The following is a 17,685-nucleotide window of genomic DNA, read 5'->3' as shown; positions in this document are numbered from 1 at the left end:
TTTGGTCGAATACCTTGGAATATGTTATCCCACGCAAAACTAGTTTGACCCTTAACGATAGAGAACATCTTAACTTCCGTTCTTCGATAGGGGTATTTGGCCGGTGTCTTCGATAGCGCTTCATTATGACCCCATATGACCCCTGGATTCACACACACTTTCATAACTTTTAGAATGATGTCCTCGATGTGAACGGCATACGCGATCGACGTCCGTTTTTGATGCCATAAGCAGGAACTGTGGAGTGGATCTGTACAATTTCACTTGCACATCGACCTGATTCAGTATGTAGCGTTTCATTTGAAAGAGATCATGCATCAGTGGGGACTCGAGGTCGAATGTTTTACTCTCAGAAGTGAGCTCATACCTGCTAAATATGCCTGTGTTATTCCCATTTGGATTGGTTTCATCTAACTCTCCTCCGGTGTCCTTGAAAAAAAGTTGGGCTTCCATCTTTGTCCTGCTGTCAATATAATTGGTGTTCCAAAGCGTTTGAATAATGGCTTTGTAAGGGTAGTGATTTCTTGTGGAGTTAATCAAACGCCCTTGCAACCATACATCTACTTGCGCAAAGAGCGAATGTAGGAAGAGGTTAATTGGGGCGCATTCCTCATCAGCGCCCAATTCTGAGTTGTCTGCATGAGTTATCTTACATTTGACATACAGAGACGACCTTCTGAGGTCGATGTATTCCAATCCATTTTGCCCACTAATGTGAAATTCGATGGGAGCAGAGGCGGACAGAGGTGACACAGGTCTACAATCTTGTAAATAGACCCTTTCAACAGCTGTTTGAGTTGGAGGTAGGTCGAATAAGGATAATTCAGGGGGCTGCGTTTCCGTGAAAAACTTTGTTTGGATCGTTTGTTAGCGCTGTCATGATCAATGAGTTATTCTGGTTGTTGTTCTCCCTCTCTCTCTTAGTTGTTAATGGGTTTGGAGCTTGAAAGTGGATCAGTTACTAACCAAAGATGTCTTCAATGGATTTCTTTTGCCCAAAGCTAGGACGCTTCAGCTTCTTTCCACTCGTGTTCCCGCTCTTCCTCTTCTTCTTCTTCTTTATCACTGTAGTTATTCGCCTAGTGATGTTTGTGCTCCTTCTTCTACTCCTCCCTTTCCCCGAGAACGAGCGTCTTGCACTGCTGGCTACACGACGTTGTCTGCGTTTTTTATTGATGAAGCTCATTGCGCTTGTGGAGACTGAGTCAGGGTGTCGTCTGATCTCTGCCTTAGCTTGATCTACCACCTGTTCACTCGGGGATACTATTCTTATGTCCTTTTGTGGAATGACCTCCTTGTCATTGATGATAGTTGCTGTCTTTGTAGTAACTGGAGGGGGATATAGATCATGCGATGTTGGGCTTCGTTCCAATGTGATCATGCTAGATGTGGGTTTGAACCTAATAGTGTTGAGACGGTGACCTGTTGCGACATCGCTCCTCTTCCTTCCTTCAGCCACATCATCATAGTATTTTCGCCATAGAGATATGTTTGGAATGTATAGTCCATCCTCGCTTTCATCTTTTCCTCGGTATTCTATCAAACTATCCGACATCACTCCTTGGTTCCTCCTTATTGTGAATAATATATGTAATACTTCTCTCTCCGTTTAGTTGCTGCGTATGTCTAAATCAAAAACGGGTATCGTCTCAAATGAAGTGTCAATGATGACACATCAGTTAAGAATGTAGCTGGGGTCCCACTTACATCTGTTATGTATATATCAATCTGTTGAATGGTGTCATTGACGAGTCGAACGGCAATATCATACGGTTCATCTATTTTTATGTTCCACAATTGCACGGTTCTGGAGGGTGTTGATTTTACCCGACGTAGAAGTGGTCGCCTTTCACCATCAACAATGATTGGTTCGCATATGGAGCAGTAGATGTAGAGCATATCATCCGTTACCTTGGTCTTCCTCCCTCCTTTTGCTCGTTTAGCATAAAATTCCCTCAAAGCAACGCTCCAATGGCCGTCCAAGCGTAGTGGATGTTGAAGATATAAAGAAAACTTGTGTGGTTGATTGTCTGGGAAATATAATGCGCTGTTGTTGCTGTGAGCCACTATCCATTCATCCTTCATAGTGATGATGTCTACCAGCGTTTTGTATTGTTGGGCTTGGTTTATGTGATCTCTTTAGCGTCAACCCAGGAATTAAATTTAGCAGGGAAACCCTCCCATTTAACAAGCGCCTGCTTAATGGTTTTCTTATTACCACTCCCTTTCACTGTTCTATACTTTAGAATGCTCTCTATAGGCCAAAGTGTTTCCTCTGGGTTTTTGTGAAATTTGCTCAATTCGGATTGATAAAATGATCCTTGGATCGGGTCCGACTGCAGATCTACAACACGATATATAGGAATACCATCTCGACGCTGTCGACTCACAACTTTAAAAACCTCTTGACTCCATTTCTGTTGGTACTCTTTTTCAAAAGCTCTCTTGCTCGTGGATAGTCGTACTAGATCTCCAATCCTATAGCCGTATCTTGGGAGGTAATATTGTTTCGATATTTTTTTTCCTTCCAGTTTTACCTCACTCCTGTGGGATGGTGTCTTAATTATAGTTCTTTTACTGTCATACATATCCAACCATATGCGGGCTTCGTTCGTGTGATTAACGTCGGCTGGAGTATTCCCGTTCGGGAGTGATCTGTGTGGGCGGTGGTTATAGTTGTAAACAATGTCTTGTATAATGTTCGCGTATCTGTAGGTCCTTCCATACGTGAAATATCTGTATAGCATAGTTCTCAATGTTCTAATAAACCGTTCGGCATAGTTGGCTTTAATATCGTCGTTTTGCGTAACAAAGTGTTTAATACGAAATTGTCTATAAACCTTTTTCACGGCATTATTTCGAAACTCCATCCCTTTGTCCGTCCTCAATGTAAACGGCAGTCTCGTCCCCATGTTTGTAAATAAGGTTTTCATGGCGAGGGCCACCCTTTCTGATGATTTGTTTTTTATCGGTTTGATCCAGACAAATCTAGAAAAACAGGCAATGACAATAAGCAAGAATTTTATACCGTTGTTGCTGTCTGCTATGTTTGACACATCGCATAAGTCGGCGTCTGCTTGCACCCCAACTCCACTGACTATAACTCTATTTCTCTTGAATCTCCTACGCGGGGGTTTATGAAGGGTATAGGCATCCTGCTTGTTAAGCCACTTTCTCACACGATGTGATTTGATCTGGGGATCGTTCCTTTTCAAAGTCTCTACAAACTTTTGATATCCTCCAAACGCTACCGGTTCCCGTGGATCATAATACCTACGAGCTAATATCCGAGCCATACAATTTCTCCTCTGCTGTCTCGGGTGGAGTGTTCCTTCTTTTCACCCTCAATACACAATGATAAAGCTCTTCTTGCCAGTGGTCTGTTTTAAAAACCGTATCACGGTAGTCCCTGCATTCATATTTTAAGTAATACAGCGGTGAAATAGTGCGCAGACCGGGAATGGTTCTTACATACTCCCTCCACTTAGCAATAACGGATTCTTCGTCTATAGAGGTTAGTGCTTCTTGGACTGCCTCGCGTTTCGTCGATTTCAAATCTTGGAAAATTGAGTGAGCATAGGCCAACGTCAATAAATGATGCAGTATTCGTGTAATAAGAACCGATTCCATTTCATGGATGTACTATCTCATCAAACTTTAGGTAAGACGATGTCGATGGTGAAAAAAGTCTCCTTTCTCTTATAATAATGATGGGTTGACCCCAGGAATCAGGGATATCAAAATCGCTTTCGTTTAACGCTGTTGTGAGATCTTCTACACAGGCGAGTCTTGTTGGAAATGTCTTTGATGATGCTATAATTTCGACTTCTTCCCCATATTGTTGTCTGTGAGCGGGGGCAGGTATACATACAACACTCCACCAATACTGAGCCATTGTTGTAGTAACCAATAAAATCTCTAGTATATATATGAACGCAAATATTCTATTTTTGCTGTTCCCCACAATACTGCGCAATACTTCCCAATATCGGTGGAATAAATTGCACAAGAACCATACGATATTTGTAATACATATCATTGCACGGAACAACCCCTATTTAAATCATTGATGGGTGTCAGTTGCATTGTAACCACCACCACCACAACCCCCATTAATCACTTTGGAGCGTCAATTGCATTATGACCCAATATCGGTGGAATAAATTGCACAAGAACCATACGATATTTGTAATACATATCATTGCACGGAACAACCCCTATTTAAATCATTGATGGGTGTCAGTTGCATTGTAACCACCACCACCAGGCACCCGTGGCGAGCCACCTCCTCGTGGTGGGTGCTGGGTAACGCTAAGAGCTCGCCGACACCCCCGTAGTGGACCCGGGGGGATATCTGGTCCACCAACCCGTTTGCCGTGGGTTGCGGCCCTGTGTCGGTGGAGGAGGGGATCCTGGTGGTTGAGGGCAATAGGGGCCTGGAACCGTGTTCCTATTGCCTAACACACCACTTTGGCCCTTACTTCACCTAGACGGGTGGTAGAATTGGCCCGATTCTATCAATCGGCTGGTCACGCCAAGCCCTGGGCATGGAGGCTGTATTTTGCACATGTAAATTGTTACTGGGTCTTGGTCATATCTATCTCAAATATCTAAACTATTTATATATTGAACTGCCTAGAGTCCTATGCCAGAAGGCGGTGGCTCATGGGCCAATCTGGTGATAATAACCTCCAAATGATGTATGTCTCTACTTTCTTGCCTTGGGCCGAACCAGTCGGGCATGAAATTGGTAGACAAATACAGCTACTTGTGTTGTTGTCTCTGGAGTATACCACCCCTGTATCCCCAGTGTTAGCATCTTGGATATCCGGTGCTTTGTGACACTGTCCATGTTGGCATTCCGTGGTGGATGGGGAGCAGGGGTGCTGAACGATATTTTTTTCATCATGGATCCCAAGCAATCTGGTTCAACTCGTAATGAAAAGAAGAGACGATTAGATGAAATTGATCAACCTTCTGGACATATATCTCCTAATGCTGACTCATGGGCTCGATTCCTTGTAATCGAGGGCAAAGATAAACAACCTTTAAAGCTTAATCCGTTTGCCGTTTCTAAGGCCATTTCTGGAATATGTGGAGAAGTGTCCAATGTCACTCGTCTTCGCAGTGGTTCGTTGTTGGTCGAGTGTGCACGGAGACAACAATCTCTGAATCTGATATCTATCAAAACATTTGCTAACGTTGAGGCTGTTGTGTCTGTGCACAGAACGTTAAATTCCTGTCGCGGCATCATTCGTGATAAAGCACGCTGTCTCTCTGACATGTCTGAAGAGGACATTGCTACGGAGCTCCGGGAACAGGCTGTCACATCAATGAAACGTTTTACTGCTAAGAGAGAAGGAGTCATTATTAACACCAACACCTACCTCTTGACTTTTTCTCGTTCTAGTATTCCAACTTCAATTAAGGCAGGGTATTTCAATATCGGAGTGGAGGTGTATGTCAGCAATCCACTCCGGTGCTACAAATGTCAGAAATTCGGTCATGGCTCACAATCATGTCGTAACGCTGTGGTGTGTCAACGTTGTGGAGACAACCACGAGGATACTAACTGCCAAAAAGATCCAAGGTGTGCAAATTGTGATGGCTCACATCCTACTTTTTCCAAGTCTTGCCCTGTGTGGCAAAGAGAGGCGAAGATCATGAAACTGAAATGTGAGAAAAATATCTCATACTTTGATGCTAAAAAACTCTTGCAAAACCAAAACTCAAATCCGTTGAATTTAACCTATTCAGCTGCAGTCTCTCGCCCTGTAGCAACGTCCTCTATAGCATGTCAGACTGACTTGACTTGGGTCATGTCAGAAAGACCTGTTGTTTCTAATGCTTCACCTCAGTCCGCGGTCATTGCATCTACGTCCCGAGCCAGTCAGTCTACGTGTGGAAGCCAGACAGAGAGTTTATCTGAAAATCAACCTGACACGTCTTCTTCTCAACCAGTAACTACTAATTCCAATAAAAGGAAAGAAAAGAAACTAAACAGGAACCAAACACCTACCAACCCCTCCCCACCAGAGGTTCCTTTAGAAAACACATTTGGGCCTCTAGATATGGAGGTTACTTTGTCCTCACAGGACAAACAGAGGAAAAGTTCCTCACGTTCACGTGAACGGTCCCCGATTGTAGCACCATGACTCAATTGGTCAATATTATTCAATGGAATTGTAGAGGATTGAATCATAACTTCAGTGAAGTGCAATTACTCGTACAAGATTATCAGCCGGCAGCTTTATGTCTCCAGGAGACATATCTGAAAAACACAGACAGCTTTAACTTAACACGATATAGTAATTATCATTCCTTTTCTCCCTCTGGTGAAAAAGCAACAGGAGGCGCTTCTCTTTTGGTTCATCAGAGTGTCATACATAGCCCAGTCACTTTAAATACAGATCTTCAAGCTGTTGCTGTTCGACTGACCCTTCACATTGCACTGACATTGTGCAGCTTATATATTCCTCCATCTTCTACTATTCAACAGTCGGATCTCCAAAATCTGTATGATCAACTGCCGAAGCCCTGTATCATCATGGGCGACCTCAACGGACACAACCCGCTTTGGGGAAGTGCCCATACTAATAATAAAGGTAAAATCCTTGAGGAACTTATTTCAGACAATAACCTATGTATATTTAACAATGATTCACCCACCTATTTGCATCCAGCAACGGGGACATATTCTTCCCTGGATCTGTCAATCACCGATTCTACCTTATTTAATGAATTTGAATGGATGGTCCATGAAGACCTCTGTGGGAGTGATCACTTCCCAACCATTCTTAAAACACTCCACCCTGGTGATGATCCGCCATTGTCACGACGGAACTTCGCCAGGGCTGACTGGTCATTATATAAGACACTATGTACTAATTACATAAAACATGACCTTTTCGCGAACAGCAAAGATCCTATACTGTTATTTTCAGATATGCTGAACAACATTGCTGACCAATCTATACCAAAATCCTCTGCAGTTCCACACATTCGTAAACCATGGTTTAATAGTGAATGTCAGCAGGCCAGAAAGAGTAGGAAGAAAGCTGAAAAATATTTTCGACGCCACCCTACTGTTCATAATTTGAATAAAGTAAACATTTTCAATGCTAAGGCTCGACGTGCATTTAAGCAGAATAAGCGTCAGTCTTGGAGAAACTATGTATCTAAGATCAATTCCCGTACACCGATTTCAAAAATGTGGAATATGATACAAAGAATTAAGGGCAAAGGTTCCAAGTCGACGGTACACCATCTGAAGGATGATGACAATTTGTTAACGGATAAAGCTGATATTGCCAACAAGCTTGGTGAAACTCTTGCCAAACATTCTTCTTCGTCAAATTACGTCCCTGCATTTCAACAATACCAGAAACAACAAGAGAAGAAACGGATAAATTTTAATTCGGATAATGGCGAAGATTATAATGAGTTATTTTCATTACATGAGCTCCATACTGCTCTTGAGCAAGCTCATGATACTGCGACAGGGGCCGACGATATCCATTATCAGCTCCTAAAGCATTTGCCCGAATCATGTCTGGAAACTCTACTAAATATATTTGATACGATATGGACTACAGGGAATTTCCCAACTTCATGGCGTAATGCCATTGTAGTCCCCATTCCAAAACCTGGCCGGGATCATAGCGATCCGTCTAATTACAGACCAATCTCTTTAACAAGTTGTGTCTGTAAAACCAGGCACCCGTGGCGAGCCACCTCCTCGTGGTGGGTGCTGGGTAACGCCAAGAGCTCGCCGACACCCCCGTTGTGGACCCGGGGGGATATTTGGTCCACCAACCCGTTTGCCGTGGGTTGCAACCCTGTGTCGGTGGAGGAAGGGATCCTGGTGGTTGAGGGCAATAGGTGCCTGCAACCGTGTACCTATTGCTCAACACACCACTTTGGCCCTGACTTCACCTAGACGGGAGATAGAACTGGCCCGGTTCTACCAATCGGCTGGTCATGTCATGCCCTGTGCATGGTCAACATCAAATGTGGATTATGTATATCTGTGTATCTTTTCCACGAAATATTTTTGTGATACTCTCATGTTTGAAAATTGTTGCTATGCCTAGAGTCCTATGCCAGAAGGCGGTGGCTCATGGGCCAATCTGGCAATACTGACCTCCGGGTTCTATGTGTCTTCAGATAATAGCCATGGGCGGAACCAGCCTGACTTTTCTTCTGTTTGACAATTTTAGCTACCTGTGTCTGTACTGCTAGAGTATAACAACCCTGTAACCCTGGTGGTTTGGAGTCGGTTTCCACTTCGACACCGTCCTTGTTGACACTCCATGGTGGGTGGGGAGCAGGGTTGTCGAATATCCTTTCTTCATTATGGCTACCCCCAATCTAACTGGTTCTCGATCAAAATCAAAAAGGCGACATGTTGAAACAGATGGTTTATCATCTTCTGATGATGACTCTACTGCAGTCAGTAGTGAGTCCTGGCCGCGCTTGTTAGTTGTGGACGGAATTGATGGACAACCCTTGAAGCTTAACCCCTTTGTCATATCAAAATCCATTGCTGGAATATGTGGTGAAGTGAGAAATGTAACACGTCTCAGGACAGGTTCTCTGTTAGTTGAATGTGCAAAGAGACAGCAATCTGTTAATTTGCTCGCAGCTCGTCAGTTTGCGAATACTGGGATTACTGTTTCCGTTCATAAAACTCTTAATTCGTGCAGAGGCATCATACGTGATCGGGCAAAATGTCTTGCTGACATGTCAGAAGGCGAAATTGCTTCTGAACTGAAGTCCCAAGGTGTCACCTCTGTCAAGAGATTCTCTAGGAAACTAGGTGATGATATCATTGGGACGAATACATACCTGTTTACTTTCTGTCTCACGTCCTTACCAAAATCAATAAAAGCTGGTTATTTTAACATTGAAGTGGAAGTGTATATTCCCAATCCGCTTCGATGTTTCAAATGTCAACAGTTTGGACATGGAGCTAAGTCATGTCACAGCTCCCCAGTTTGCTCCCGTTGTAGTGGGAAACATGAAAATGTCAACTGCGCAAATGAAATAAAATGTGCGAACTGCAATGGTAACCATATGTCATTTTCCAAATCATGTCCAGCATATGAAAGACAAGCACAAATTTTGAAATTGAAGCACACCAACAATATATCCTTCAATGAAGCAAAGAAACTTTTACCAGTTGCAAGTCACATGTCGTCTGCAAAAACGTACGCAGTAGCTGTTTCTACTCCTTGTACAAAGGTTGATCAGGGCTGTCAAACTGCGATCACCTGGGTCTCCGATGACCAAACTGTTTTGTACAGTGTTTCTGGTGCCAGAAATGGTGCTGCCACTCAGACAGAGACTGAAGCTGACCATATGCTTCCAGCCATGTCTCCCACACCATTAACCACCACTACATCGCCAGCACCTGAAGTTCTTTCAGACCCCGAGGTACAGCCAGCATCGGTAAACAAACCTAAACGTCTAACGAACAAACAACAGAAACAACTCAAAAAGAAAGAAACTAGGGCACTTAAGCACATAGAAGTGTCTCTTCCTTTAACTGTTCCTGTAGCGGTTCACAACACTTTTAAACCTCTGGACATTGAGGTCACGCCATCGCTATCAGATCAGCGAAGACCTTCTCCAGGTGCTCGATCTCCAATTGAACCACCATGACTTCTTCCACTACCTTATTTCAATGGAATTGTAGAGGACTTCGTAATAATTTTAATGATCTTCAGCTATTAATACAAGATCTAAAACCATCAGCCTTTTGCTTACAGGAAACTTTCCTTAAAGCTACTGATAATTTTGACTTGAGATCATATACTTCTTACCATCACTTTTCCCCTCCAGGTTATAAAGCTACTGGAGGATCTTCTGTTATGGTGAGGCAGGGTGTTATTCACAGTCCTGTTCCTCTTCAGACCCCTCTCCAGGCTGTCGCTGTACGCGTAACCCTGAATATTGTGTTTACTCTTTGTTCTTTATATATTCCACCTTCGTTTTGTCTCCAACAGGTTGACCTTCAAGCATTATATGACCAGCTACCGAAGCCCTGTGTCATCCTGGGAGATTTAAATGGTCATAACCCTCTTTGGGGTAGTACTAACATCAATACAAACGGTAAAATCTTAGAGGAGTTTTTCTCAAACAATGATTTATGTATTTTTAATGATGGTTCTTACACTTATCTTCATCCTGGAACTGGCAGTTACTCTTGTCTGGACTTGTCAATAGTGGATTCCAATTTACTGGGTGAATTCGAGTGGTCGGTTCACGATGACCTGTCCGGAAGTGACCATTTTCCTACTGTTCTCACAGCTGTGTGTCCATCTGATGTCCCTCCATCATCCAGATGGAATTTCACTAAGGCTGACTGGAATTTGTATGCAACTCTTTGTACTAATAAACTAACACCTGATGCTTTTACAGATGTTGCCGATCCTATAGAATCTTTCTCTGCTGAACTTCTCAAAATAGCTGAAGATTGTATTCCAAAGTCCTCTCCAAATTCTCACATACGTAAACCATGGTTTACAACTGATTGCAAACAAGCTAGGAAAGCACGGAAGAAGGCTGAACATTATTTCCGTCGCCATCCCATGGTCCATAACTTAAATAAATATAAAATACTAAATGCTAAAGCCCGGCGTATTTTTAAACAAAATAAACGCAAGTCTTGGCAAAATTATGTGTCAAGGATAACTTCACGAACGCCAATGTCAAAGGTTTGGAACATGATCCAGAAAATAAAAGGTAAGGGGACCAAATCAAGCATCCACCATCTACAATCTGGAGATCAGTTGTTAACTGATCGATCCGATATCGCAAATAAACTGGGTGAAACGCTTGCCAAACATTCTTCCTCGTCTAATTATGTTCCAAAATTTCAAAAATACCAAGAACAACAGGAGAAGAAACCCATCAATTTTCATTCGGACAACGGGGAAGATTATAACGAACTCTTTTCTATCCATGAGCTTTATAATGCTCTTGAACAAGCTAATAATACCGCTACAGGAGCTGATGGTATACATTATCAACTCCTGAAACACTTACCAGGATCATGTTTAGAGACTCTGTTGAATATCTTTGATGAAATTTGGACGTCAGGTACATTTCCTTCATCCTGGCGTGATGCCATAGTTGTTCCCATACCTAAACCTGGACGTGATCATACTGATCCATCTAATTATAGACCTATTTCACTGACTAGCTGCGTTTGCAAAACCATGGAACGCATGGTCAATAACAGATTGATATGGTACTTGGAATCAAACAACTTAATCACAGATATTCAATGTGGTTTTCGCAAAAATCGAAGTACCATTGACCATTTGGTTCGATTGGAATCATTCGTTAAGAATGCCATTGTATCCAAACAGCATGCAGTGTCAATCTTTTTCGATTTAGAAAAAGCTTATGACACTACATGGAAGCACGGTATTTTAAAAGATATTCATGACTTTGGATTGCGAGGTCGTCTGCCTCAATTTATATCCGATTTTTTAGCTGACAGACAATTTCAAGTCCGCGTGGGTTCTACCTTGTCTGATTATTATGCTCAAGATCAGGGTGTCCCACAAGGCAGTATTTTGTCTGTAACTTTATTTAGCATTAAAATCAACAGTTTAGCAAAGGTTTTAAATGATTCAATTGATGGATCACTTTTCGTGGATGATTTTAATATTTCTTGTCGTGGGAAAAACATGCACACAATTGAAAGACAACTCCAGCTTTGTTTAAATAAGATTGATAAATGGTGTATGGAAAATGGATTTAAATTTTCAAAATCCAAAACTAATTGCATCCACTTTTGCCGAAAGTATAAACCTCATAAAGACCCCGAACTATATCTAGATAACACACCTATTACAGTTGTTAAAGAAGCAAAATTCTTGGGCATAATTTTTGATGAACATTTAACATTTCAACCACACATTAAATATTTAAAAAATAAATGCCTGAAGGCCCTCGATTTGCTAAAGGTTGTATCTAATACAAAGTGGGGTGCAGACCAGAAAACCCTCCTCCAACTATACCGAGCTCTTATACGATCCAAACTTGATTACGGCTCCGTTGTGTATGGCGGAGCCTGCAAAAGCAACCTGAAACTTTTAGATTCTATTCATCACCACGGTCTAAGACTTTGTCTTGGATCCTTTCGAACTTCTCCCCTTGACAGTCTTTATGTTGAAGCCGATGAGCCTTCTTTGAACCATCGACGTATTAAGCTTTCTTTGCAGTATGTTACAAAACTGTTTTCTAATGAATCCAACCCTGCATACAACTGCGTTTTTAATCCTCTCTACGAGGATTTGTATGGGAAAAAACCTTCTCTTATTCCGCCTCTTGGAATACGAATTAAACCTTTCCTTTCTGCTGCTGGCATTAAGCTACAAAATATAGCTCCTTCCCGTCTTCTTTCGTCTCCTCCTTGGCAATTGGTTAGGCCAGAGGTTGACCTCACCCTGACAATGTTTAAGAAATCCGAAACAAATGAATTACAATACAAACAAGGATATAATCAGTTAAAAACTAAATATGGCAATTACAAATCCTTGTTCACAGACGGGTCCAAGGACGGTGGCGCTGTGGCCTGTGCCACTGTTATTGGTTCTACAACAATATCGTCTAGAATACCGGACAATGCCTCTATTTTCACAGCGGAAGCAAATGCCATATTAACGGCTCTTAAACATATTGAAAGACACCCTAAACATAAACAGTATATAATTTATTCAGACTCTCTTTCTTGCCTTCAGGCTATTAAAAACTTATCGTGTCAACATCCACTTTTAATAGAAATTATTGAAATATATAATGTTCTTGCTACTGGCCAATACGACATCGTCCTCTGCTGGTTACCTAGCCACGTAGGCATTTCTGGTAACACAATGGCCGATTTTGCTGCCAAGGCAGCACTCAACAAATCTGTGACACCACTTCTTGTTCCTTACTCGGATTACAAAGCTAGCATTGGAACTTACATCCGTGATCTGATGCAGAAGAGGTGGGACACCCAAGTAGGTATCAATAAATTACATGAAATAAAACCCTACATTGGTTACACCTACTTGGGTTGTCAGTCCAGATCTGAAGAGGTCATCATGAGACGATGTCGCATTGGCCATACTAGATATACTCACAAATACTTATTAAAGGGTGAAGATCCTCCGTTCTGTATCCCTTGTGATGAGAGAGTTACGGTCAAGCATATACTGCTTGACTGTGTTGAATTCTCCATCACAAGGGAGAAATATTTTACTGTTAAAACAGTTAAAGATCTTTTTAACACAGTTAGTTCTCATTTAACTATTGCATTTTTAAAGGAAATTGATTTATTAGTTGAATTCTGAACAATATGCTCTGTAGATAGATGTATTTTAATGTTTGGTAGCTAGACTAGGAAGTTGAGCTGTTTGTGGCTGTACCCTCGAAGGGGGTTGAAGTATTGTAAAATTATTGTCCTCCTGAGAGGGTACGTAAGTCCCACATCGTTCAAAGCCAGTGTAAACGTACCAGGAGTTTTAAATGTAGTATTCTTGTTCTTTTAATTTTGGCTAAAATTTCCTACAATCGCCATCAGCTGAAGGGATGATGTAAATCCAACTAGGGTCCACGCAGGTAGCAAAGGTACTGTAAGTCCCCTTGGTCTCTAGTGTGGTGATCTACCTTCCGTTGTTGGCGATCTATAGCCTATTTGTATATTGTGTTATCCCCTATCGCTAAATATTTTAGAATTCATTACTAGTTTTACTTGTATATCTGTGATATTCTAGTGATTTTACTGTCCTTTGTTGACAGGATTATATAATCAATCTTTCATTATTGTTACTCTATATATTGTTTTAGTCACGATGTGGCTGAAATATTGCCAAAGTGACTTTAAATTTTAACTCACACACACACACACACTGTAAAACCATGGAACGTATGGTGAATAACAGATTAACTTGGTATCTTGAAACCAATAACCTGATCACAAATATACAGTGTGGTTTTAGGAAAAACCGTAGTACCATAGATCATTTGGTACGTTTAGAATCCTTCGTTAAAAATGCTATAGTGAATAAACAACATGCTGTATCGATCTTTGATCTTGAGAAAGCTTACGATACCACCTGGAGGCATGGCATTTTAAAGGATTTACATGACTTTGGGTTAAGAGGTCGTTTGCCTCTTTTTATATCAGAGTTTTTAAAAGACAGGCAATTTCAAGTCCGAGTGGGTTCTACCCTGTCTGATCATTATAATCAGGATCAGGGTGTTCCACAAGGTAGTATTTTGTCCGTTACATTGTTTAGTATCAAAATCAATAGTTTATCTAAGGTTTTAACTGATTCAATCGATGGATCACTTTTTGTGGATGATTTTAATATTTCTTGTCGCGGTACGAATATGCATACTATTGAACGGCAATTACAGTTGTGTTTAAATAAAATAAACAAATGGTGTCTTGAAAATGGTTTTAAATTTTCTGAATCCAAAACTAATTGTATACACTTTTGTAGAAAATATAAACCGCATAAAGACCCTGAACTATCTTTAAATGGCACTCCCATCAAAGTTGTTAAGGAGGCCAAGTTCTTGGGTTTAATTTTCGATTCTCATTTAACCTTCTTACCGCACATTAAATCCCTGAAAGCTAAATGCCTGAAGGCACTAGATTTGTTAAAAGTTGTTTCCAACTCAAAGTGGGGAGGGGATCAAACTACCCTCTTACACCTATATCGATCACTGGTCCGTTCGAAGCTCGATTACGGCTCCATCGTATATGGTGGAGCCTGCAAAAGCAACCTTAAACTTCTTGATTCTGTCCACCATCAAGGCCTTAGACTTTGTCTTGGGTCGTTCAGAACTTCACCTATTGATAGTCTCTACGTTGCGGCCGATGAACCATCTCTTACTCAACGTCGCATAAAATTGTCTTTACAGTACATTACTAAATTATATTCTAATGAATCTAATCCTGCATATAATTGTGTGTTTAATCCACTTTATGAAAATTTATACGACAAGAGGTCTTCTCTTGTTCCCCCTCTTGGGCACAGAATTAAACCCTTTCTTTCCTCAGCCAGCATTGAGCTGGAAAACATAGCTCCCTCCCGTCTTCTTTCTTCTCCACCTTGGCAGTTGGTTAGGCCACAAGTTGATCTAACATTAACTTCATTTAAAAAATCAGAAACTAATGAATTACAATATAAACAAAAATATCATCAATTAAAACATAAATATAGCAATTACAAACCCTTATTTACAGATGGTTCCAAGGACGGTGGTGCAGTTGCTTGTGCCACTGTCATTGGATCCAGAACAATATCTTCTAGAATTCCAGGTAACAGCTCCATTTTTACAGCTGAAGCTAACGCAATACTGACAACTCTTAAATATATTAAAAGACACCCGAAACATACACAGTATATAATCTATTCTGACTCTCTTTCTTGCCTCCAGGCCATTAAAAATATTTCTTGTAAACATCCACTTTTAATTGAAATAATTGAATTGTATAATAATCTTGCGACTGGCCAATACGACATCGTCTTTTGTTGGTTACCCAGCCACGTAGGCATTTCTGGTAACACAATGGCCGATCTTGCTGCCAAGGCAGCACTCAACAAATCTGTGACACCACTTCTTATTCCTTACAGTGATTACAAAGCTAGCATTAGAACCTACATCCGTGATCTGATGAAGAAGAAGTGGGACACCCAAGTTGGTGTAAATAAATTGCATGAAATCAAACCATATATTGGTTACACCCACTTGGGTTGTCAATCCAGATTTGAAGAGGTTATTTTAAGACGATGTCGTATTGGCCATACACGATATACTCATGTATACTTGTTGAAAGGTGAGGATCCTCCGTTTTGTATCCCTTGTGATAAGAGAATCACGGTCAAGCATATCCTGCTTGACTGTATTGAATTCTCCATCACAAGGGATAAATATTTCAATGTCAAAACTGTCAAGGATCTTTTTAACACCGTTAATTCTCATTTAATCATTGGTTTTTTAAAGGAAATTAATTTGTTGGTTGAATTATGAGTAGTATGTGCTGTAAATAGATGTATTTTAATTATCGGTAGTTTATATTAGTAACTTGAATTGTTAGTGGCGGTACCCTCAAGGGAGGTTGAAGTATTGTAAAACTATTGTCCTCCTGAGAGGGTACGTAAGTCCCAAAGCATTCTATGTAAATTTAAATCTACCAGGTTTTTAATTGTAGTATTCTTGTTATTTTAATTTTGGCTAGCATTTTGTACACTCGCCAGCAGCTGAAGGGATGATGTAAATCCAGCTAGGGTCCATGCAGGTAGCAAAGGTACTGTAAGTCCCCATGGTCCTTAGTATGGTGATCTACCTTCTGTTGTTGGCGATCTATGGCCTGTTTTTTATATTGTATTGTCTAAATAGTATATTAGTGATATTAGTTTTAACTTTCCATGCTAGTTTTAATTGAAATTGTGATATTCTAGTTGTTTTACTGTCCTTCGTTGACAGAATTTTACAATATGCATATATTTCATTTAAGTGTTCATTCAAGTTTTCTCGTCACGATATGGCTGAGATATTGCCGACGTGACGTTAAATATTAACTCACTCACTCACTCACCACCACCACCACAACCCCCGTTAATCACTTTGGAGCGTCAATTGCATTATGACAACTCATGTCACGTGTATATATATTCACCCTAGCAACAACCCCATTAAATCACTTTGAAGCGTCAATTGCATTGTGACAACTCACATTTCGTTTCGTTTCGCTCGATTTGTCTGGACTTGTCGGGGGTAGTAAATCCTATGTTAATCTCCATTGGAAAATGTTCGGGTAAAGGCCAGATATACACTACTTATAGGAGTTATTCGAGCCTGCCTTGAGCTACTCCAGCCAACTTCCTCACAATTTTCCGCGTAAAGACTCGACACATTGCTTGCAGCTATTCATATGCACACTGCCATATTCACGGAAATATGTTCCCACTTACGGAACAAATACAGCGAGTAGACACGTGCAATAAAACGAACATGGTGTGAACAGTCATCGCAAATTGCTTCCCATGTCACTTGATAGACAATGAGGAATATTCAGTAGATAACACCTGCTTCAGTGTTCTTCCTGAAGGGAATTGAAGGATTTAAGGAACTGTTGTTTGTTAAAGGATCATAGGCACTTTATTGGAAAACGCCTGTGCGTACATTTTGTGATCATTTTCCTTCCGATAAGCAATATATGACGTTGTCATAACTTGTATCTGTGATAAAGTATCACCACATGATCGTTTTACAGTTATCGCACAGTAAAACTTCCCAGAATGAAAACAAATGCAATATATGCAGGTTACAAAGCTGCATTCCCTTCCTCTTTATCAAAGGGATATCCTAGTGGTACAAGCGTTCCCTCGACACACCTAAGACGCGGGTTCGATTCCCCACGTGGGTACAATGTGTGAAGTCCATTTCTGGTGTTATGTTGCTGGAATATTGGTAAGAGCGGCGTAAAAGTAAATTAATTCACCCCTCCTTATCCGTTCATCGACTTACATGGGTAATACATTTCCAGACTCTGTGAATGATATTATTGCAAGCTGTAACATGAACTCACTGGTGTGGTTGTCACTTGCGTAGATAGATGCTCTTGATGTCAATGTCCGAACTGAGTGAAGGATAATGTGCAGCAGGGAGAGT

At 41.0% G+C, this 17,685-nt stretch overlaps 2 protein-coding genes across 2 annotated transcripts in view; one reads left to right on the top strand and one right to left on the bottom strand.

Annotated features, from left to right (window-relative positions):
• The window catches only part of LOC137297079 (fibulin-1-like), a 565,492-nt gene that overhangs the window by 278,912 nt on the left and 268,895 nt on the right, over window positions 1–17,685 (bottom strand). The gene's annotated exons all lie outside the window — the stretch shown is intronic.
• On the top strand, window positions 4,908–6,155 carry LOC137297318 (uncharacterized). Its single transcript, XM_067829329.1, has one exon. It carries the CDS (start codon window positions 4,908–4,910, stop codon window positions 6,153–6,155), a length of 1,248 nt encoding a protein of 415 aa, XP_067685430.1.

This window comes from Haliotis asinina, chromosome 9 (genome assembly GCF_037392515.1).
Source record: "Haliotis asinina isolate JCU_RB_2024 chromosome 9, JCU_Hal_asi_v2, whole genome shotgun sequence".
Classification (NCBI taxonomy): Eukaryota; Metazoa; Mollusca; class Gastropoda; order Lepetellida; family Haliotidae; genus Haliotis; species Haliotis asinina.
The sequence above is the reverse complement of the archived record's forward strand: the minus strand, read 5'-3'. Positions and strand labels throughout refer to the sequence as shown.

Bases quoted from the DNA above. Each gene is read 5' to 3' on its own strand.
- LOC137297318 (XM_067829329.1), top strand. From the start codon at position 4,908: ATGGATCCCAAGCAATCTGGTTCAACTCGTAATGAAAAGAAGAGACGA.